This window comes from Euprymna scolopes, chromosome 19 (genome assembly GCF_053919585.1).
Source record: "Euprymna scolopes isolate OS-2025 chromosome 19, ASM5391958v1, whole genome shotgun sequence".
NCBI classification, from domain to species: domain Eukaryota; kingdom Metazoa; phylum Mollusca; class Cephalopoda; order Sepiida; family Sepiolidae; genus Euprymna; species Euprymna scolopes.
This window is the reverse complement of record NC_136500.1, coordinates 118,275,725-118,282,574: the sequence shown is the minus strand read 5'-3', so window position 1 is coordinate 118,282,574 and position 6,850 is coordinate 118,275,725. Positions and strand designations below refer to the sequence as shown.

Below are 6,850 nucleotides of genomic sequence, written 5' to 3'. Positions count from 1 at the left end.
CGTGCTGTTAACCAAAATTAGTATTTTGGGGCCTCTGTAGGTGAAAAAAGGCATGCATTCACTTATAATTTTTTGCCGTTAAACGAAAAACCCAGTTGACCGATTTTTTTTTTTTTAATTCTCTAATCAAAAACTCGTGTAATCATTAATTATTTTATTTTTAATTTATCGGGTGATTATTTTTTTAATATCTAAACAAAAAAAAAAGAAAACATTGAATGAAATAGAAAAAATTCTCGTCAGCGTCCGATATTCACTTGACGATATAAGCATAACATGAACTTTCATTTAAAAAGAAAAAAAAATCAACGTGGTTTTAAAAAAAAGGTTTTACACTTTGGACTTTACAGGTTAATTTCCAAAAAAACACTTCTTTTTTTGTTTTAAATTAGAATAGTTTATTTATTGATCTTTTATCTTAAATTTGTGATATATAAAAGTTTGGTGAGTAAATTAATTATTAAAATTTTAATAGACGTTCCAAATGGGGAGGGGTGAATTTATAAAAATACATTTGTCTAAAATATTATATTGAGTTTATTCGAAAGAGCATAAACGTTTACATTGACCCTGAAAATATCGTAAGAATTGAACCAATAGAAAAATTTTGATAGATTTTTAAAGTTTAAAAATTGAAAAAAAATTTCACTCGTAAAATTCGATTGATTTCATACGTAAAAACATAGCTGGTTGAACGCACACAGGCACTTTGTAAACCCTGTTTTTTTAAAAATAAAAAATAATATTTCTATTATTTTTTAAACAACTTTAATAGTTTATTTTGAAAGTATATTCCATACAGAAAATGGTAATGTTGAAGATTCGCCTTCCTTTGTTTACAAAGCCATTTGGCGGAAGTGACGTCCGACATATTTTTTGCTACGGATGACCAAAACTGTATAGAATGAACCTTTTTTTTTCTTTCTTTCTTTTTTTTTTTTTTTTTACATATATAAGTTTTTATTCAAACAGTCTTTATTTGAATTTTTATGGATTGTTTTTTTTTCTTGTTTTTTTTTTCTATTTATTAACTGTTTTATTCTTTTTATCAAACAAAAATAGAACTTTAATGGAGTGTTTTTCAAACATCGAGATTTTAAAATTAAAGATAGTTTTATTTAAAAAAAAATAAATAAATAAAGAAAGAATGGCGACGTGTTTGCAAACTTAATGGTCATCTACAAGAATTCCTCTAGCGGCGACGAATCAAAGACAATTATTTTGGGAATACCATGCATTGGATACGATTTTTTTTATGATGTTTGATTAAAATACATGAACAATGAAAAAATAAAAATAAAAAAACAAAAACTTTTTCTTTAAAGAAATTTTAAAATCTTATGTTCTAAAAGATCTATAAAGTCTATTTTTTATGTATGAAAAAGTTTGTTAAAAAGTTCAAATAATCAAAGACAATTATTTTGGGAATATGTATTGGATACGATTTTTTTATGATGTTTGATTAAATACATGAGAAATCTCAAAAAAAAAAAAAAAAAAAAAAAAAAAAAACTTTTTGTTAAATCTATTTTTTATGTATGTAAAAGTTCGTCGAAAAGTTCAAATAAAGTTTATAATGTACCTATTTACAATGCCTCCCCACAGGACAGAGTTAGACACCAGGGTCGTTTTTTAACGTGGAGAAAAGGTACAAAAATAAAAATTGTCTCAGTCGTCAAGGATTTCTCCTCCACCGAAAGAGAACAAGAAATGGAAGGGCCCGGCAGCAATTGACAAAAAAAAACAAAAAAAAAACCTCGTTTGTTTTTTGTTTAAATAAAACTAACTTTAATTTAAAATTTTTGATATTGACGTTTACCTAACTTTTATTATAAAAGTTAGATAGACGTTCATAAACATATTGATGGGGAAAAACAGCCGGGCAAAACGACGAACAGCTCCTTAAAAATAATTTTTCATAAACATTAATAAATAATAAATATTCAGAAAAATTAATGAAAATAAATAGTCAGACTTGGCTTGTTAAAAGAAGTGTAATTTAATTTACCCTTTTGTGTATCACACTCATGTGGTTTCTTTTGTGTCCGTAGAAAAGAAAGAAATCTTGACTGACTGGGTAAATGTTCTCTTTTTTGGCGTAAAGTCGAAAAGAAAAGATAAATTAAATATTTTTCTTTGGGATAGCCGTTCGAGTGAAAAGTGGCGTGAAAAGGTAAGAAGAATATTTTTTTGGTTTCATTATGAGAACTGGCATAGCATGTGTCGCGCACATGTGACAGACACAGCAGTAGCGCATGTTAACACCTCAAGGGTCAGCGAGCGAAAGAGGAAGAGGGGGCACTCGAATTTGGCGCCACAGTTTTTTTTGTCTTCTTTTTTAGAGCTCTCCGGAATCGGTGACAATTCAAAAGTCTCTGTCAAATTTTAGTTCCGGGGTAGACGCTACATTACCCCCCTACTAGACAGTATGTCAATAAGGAGAACAGAATGTCACTGAGTGTAAACAGCAAATCGGTGTGGGCGCTGAATGCGTCTACCCGATCTGGTAGAAATGGTTGTGCTCAATGAGTCGGGGTCGTCGAAACGGACCGTAGTCTTTGGTTTCTGCATGTGTGTGACATCATCGTCAAAAATCGCTTTCTGTAAGCGATCGACACTGACCGAGTCACGTCTGCCGTTAATCTCGATTATGAAGAATTTCGGGTATCTCTTGAGCACTTTGTAAGGGCCGGAATACGGCGACTGAAGGCGGGTAGTTACGCCACTATTCCGGACGAACACGTGGGTCCATGAGTTCATGTCCTTGGGAACATGCGTGTGTACATCAGGGAAGGTCAGTGAGGCTCCGTAGACTATTTCAGCTGGGGGTAGACCAATGTCCGTTTTGACGGTGGACCTAATACCTAGGAGAACGAAGGGAAGGTATTCCATCCATCTGTTAGGATCGGAGTATGCTTTCAAGGACACTTTCAATTGCCTGTGAAAGCGCTCAATCATACCGTTTGCCGCCGGATGGTATGAAGTAGTGCGTATGTGTTCACATCCGAGTAGGTGAGACAGTTCCGAAAAGAGGTAAGAGTCGAATTGTCTACCTCTGTCGGTTGTAATGGTGTTAGGCACCCTGTAACAAGCTATCCAGTGTGTGATAAGGGCTTTGGCCACAGTTTCGGCAGAAGTATCTTTAATGGGTATGGCTTCAGGCCATCTTGAAAACCTGTCAATGCAAGTCAGCAGATGTGTACAGTCTCTGGAGGGTGGGAGTGGGCCCACTAAGTCTATATGGACGTGCTGAAAGCGAGCTTCAGGGGTTGAGAAGGTCGAAAGTGGGCTTTTAATGTGCTTATGAATTTTAGACTTTTGGCAAGGTATGCAACTCCTGGTCCATTCGTGTATATCTCGATTGATGGCTGTCCATATAAAAAGAGACGTCACCAACTTCTGTGTAGAGCGAATACCAGGATGCGATAGGCTGTGCAGCTGAGAGAAAACAGCTCGCCTATGTTTGGGAGGAACATAAGGGCGCTCATGTCCGGTTGAGATATCACACCAAATCACTTCACTAGAAAAGGGTATGGGAACCTGTTTGAACGATAGGCTTTCAGAATGTAGCAAGTTATTCAACTCCTCATCATCTCTTTGGTCGACGGCGATCTGTTTAAGATCGATACTATCAGTAGGCTTCAATGTGCATGCGCGATAATGTGTCGGTGACAACGTTCTCAGTGCCTTTGATGTATTTGATGTCTGAAGTGAACTGAGAAATGTAGTCTAAATGACAAGCTTCTCTGGGTGAATTCTTGCTGGGTTTGGCGAGCAAGGCGTGCGATAGCGGTTTATGGTCTGTAAAGAAAGTGAAGTCAGATCCCTCTAGCATGTAGCGAAAATGCTTGACCGCACAATAAGCGGCTAAAAGTTCTCTGCCAAAGGTACTATATTTGGTCTCAGCATTCTGAAGTCGCCTGGAGAAAAAAGATAGTGGTTGCCATGTGTTGTCTACAAACTGCTGTAATACCCCTCCAATACCCACATCAGATGTGTCTACTGACAGGGATAGGGGAGCATGTGGGTGGGGAAAAACCAACATAGTGGCAGCCATTAACGCTTCTTTTACTTTGTTGAAGGAGTGTAATTCTGTTCCGTTCAAAGTGATTGTCTCATTTTTTTTCTTTTTGTTCCTGAGTACATCCGTTAAGGGCTGTGCGATTTCGGCACAGTGAGGAACGAAACGCCTGTAAAAATTTATCAACCCGAGGAATTCCCAAAGTTTATGAAGGGGAGTGGTAAGTGGGTAATCAACAATGGATTGGACTTGTTCCGGGAGAGGGCAGATACCCTCCGAATCAATTAAATGTCCCAGGAAGGAAAGCGAAGAGACTCCAAACTCACACTTGCTGGGGTTGATGATAACATCGTATTCCGACAATCTGTGGAATAGTTGCTGTAGATGCTGCACGTGTTCGCTTTCGGATTAACTCGCTATGAGTAGATCATTAATGTATGTGTAAACGGATGGTAATCCACTTAAGACTGCGTCTATAAATCGCTGGAAGGACTGGCCAGCATTTCTCAGTCCAAAGGGCATTCATAGAAACTTGAAGAGTCCGAATGGGGTAGTTATAGCAGTTTTGGGGATATCTTCAGTGTCCACAGGAATCTGATTGTACGCACGGACGAGATCGATTTTGGAGAATATCGATTTACCATGGAGAGAGTTTGAAAAATCCTGGAGGTGAGGAATGGGGTAATTATCTGGAGTCGTGCGACTGTTCAGTGCTCAATAATCCCCGCAAGGGCGCCAGTCGCCTGCTGACTTTTTGGGCACCATGTGGAGTGGCGATGACCAATTACTGTCGGAGGGTCGAATAATACCCAAATCCAACATGTGCTGAAATTCTTGCTTGGCGACTTTCAGGTGGTCAGGTTTGAGTCTGCGCGGGCGCGCGCTCACAGGAGGTCCTCTGGTCTGGATGTGGTGGGTAACAACGTGTGTAACCCTGTCGTTGCTAAAAACAGGACGAGTTATATTAGGGAAACCTTTTAAGAGGTCTGTGTATGGGTCCGTAGCATCCTTCAATATGACCAGGCTTATCGTCATCTTTTTATTAATCTTCCCTTGCATGGTAAGTCCAGTGCTATTGTCGATTAATTTGCCGCGTTTGACGTCCACAAGTATGCTAAAATGATGCAAGAAATCCGCTCCTAAAATTGGAATGGGCAGCTTCGCGATGGTAAAAATCCATTGGAAGGTGCGTCGGAATCCCAGGTCTAATGTTAACGACTTTTCTCCAAAAGTCGGAATAGATGAGTGATTCATGGCTTGTAGACAGAAAGTCGACGGGGTACATTTCTCTTTCAACAGTTCCTTGGGGATTATGCTGACTTCTGCACCAGTATCAACGAGGAATCGTGTACCAGTGTTCTTGTCTGTGACGTAAAGGGTGCGACAAATGTGGTTTCTGCCAGGGGTATCGGTCGCCCCTACCACCTGGTCTGGCCGTTTCCTGCTTGCTTATCGTTCTTCATGAAAGAGCAAGGCCTGCGGCATCAAAAAGCCTTTTCGCCGTAACGTGCATGGAATCGACACAGCCTGTCACCATTTCGACTGTTACTTCGTGGTCGAGAACGGTCCTGTCCACTCAGACGCAGGTATCTGCTTGGTCTGAGCTCCATATCACGAATCTGGTCACTCAGGTTTTGGATTAGTTGGGCTTGTCTCTCCAGTTCTTCGCGGATATATGTGGAGGTGCCTGAGGTTTCGGGAAAGGAATCCTCTGGTGCCTGTGCGTGCACCTGGGCTACTGAAAACGTTACTTCCATGATTTTGTCTGCCAACTCCGCCAATTCCTCGACCAAGGTGGTGTCTTTGGAAGACGCTAGTATCATCTGAATACTGGACGGCAGCCTACTAACGAATAATTGTTTGAGGATGTTGTTATGATGTTATGATTTAGATCTCGTTTTGACTTGGGGACGCCGTCATACTGTCTGCCACGTGTCACCGTGACGACCACCACTCAAGTTTCATGATTCCTGACCGCTTTGGGGAGAAACTGACTACGTAGGGATTCACGCTACGATCGCTACCATGGCACCAAAGTCGAGGCACATGATCATGGTTACCTCCACAAAATTACGGGCAAAACGCTTAGATGCCTTACACACCGTAGCGAAAACAACAACCCAAAAGAAACACAGTTTTCTCGACATGGAGGCAATTTCTTCATCACTAACCGTTTGTCTACAACTACGTCCGCATGCTTGCTATATTTAGCGAAGCCAAGGAAAAGACAGCAGAAGGACCACCGGCCTCGCCATCACCACAACGCTACGGCTGTCGCGACCAATGCTACTACTACTACAACGAAGGCTTCGGCGCGCCTTCTAACAACAACAACTATCGCTATTGACACACGATTATAACCAGCACTGCTGCTACTACCATTACCAACGAAGGCTTCGTCGCGCCTTCTAACAACAACAACTATCGCTATTGACACACGATTATAACCAGCACTGCTGCTACTACCATTACCAACGAAGGCTTCGTCGCGCCTTCTATCAACAACAACTATCGCTATTGACACACGATTATAACCAGCACTGCTGCTACTACCATTACCAACGAAGGCTTCGTCGCGCCTTCTAACAACAACAACTATCGCTATTGACACACGATTATAACCAGCACTGCTGCTACTACCATTACCAATGAAGGCTACGTCGCGCCTTCTATCAACAACAACTATCGCTATTGACACACGATTATAACCAGCACTGCTGCTACTACCATTACCAACGAAGGCTTCGTCGCGCCTTCTAACAACAACAACTATCGCTATTGACACACGATTATAACCAGACCAGCACTGCTGCTACTACTATTACAAAC

The 6,850-nt window shown here is 40.2% G+C and overlaps 1 protein-coding gene across 1 annotated transcript; it reads right to left on the bottom strand.

Moving 5' to 3' along the window:
• Positions 1–2,451: 2,451 nt before the first annotated feature.
• On the bottom strand, positions 2,452–2,958 carry LOC145240310 (uncharacterized). Its single transcript, XM_080103892.1, has one exon. The coding sequence runs from the start codon at positions 2,956–2,958 to the stop codon at positions 2,452–2,454; it is 507 nt and encodes a 168-aa protein (XP_079960018.1).
• Between the last annotated feature and the right edge of the window lie 3,892 nt (positions 2,959–6,850).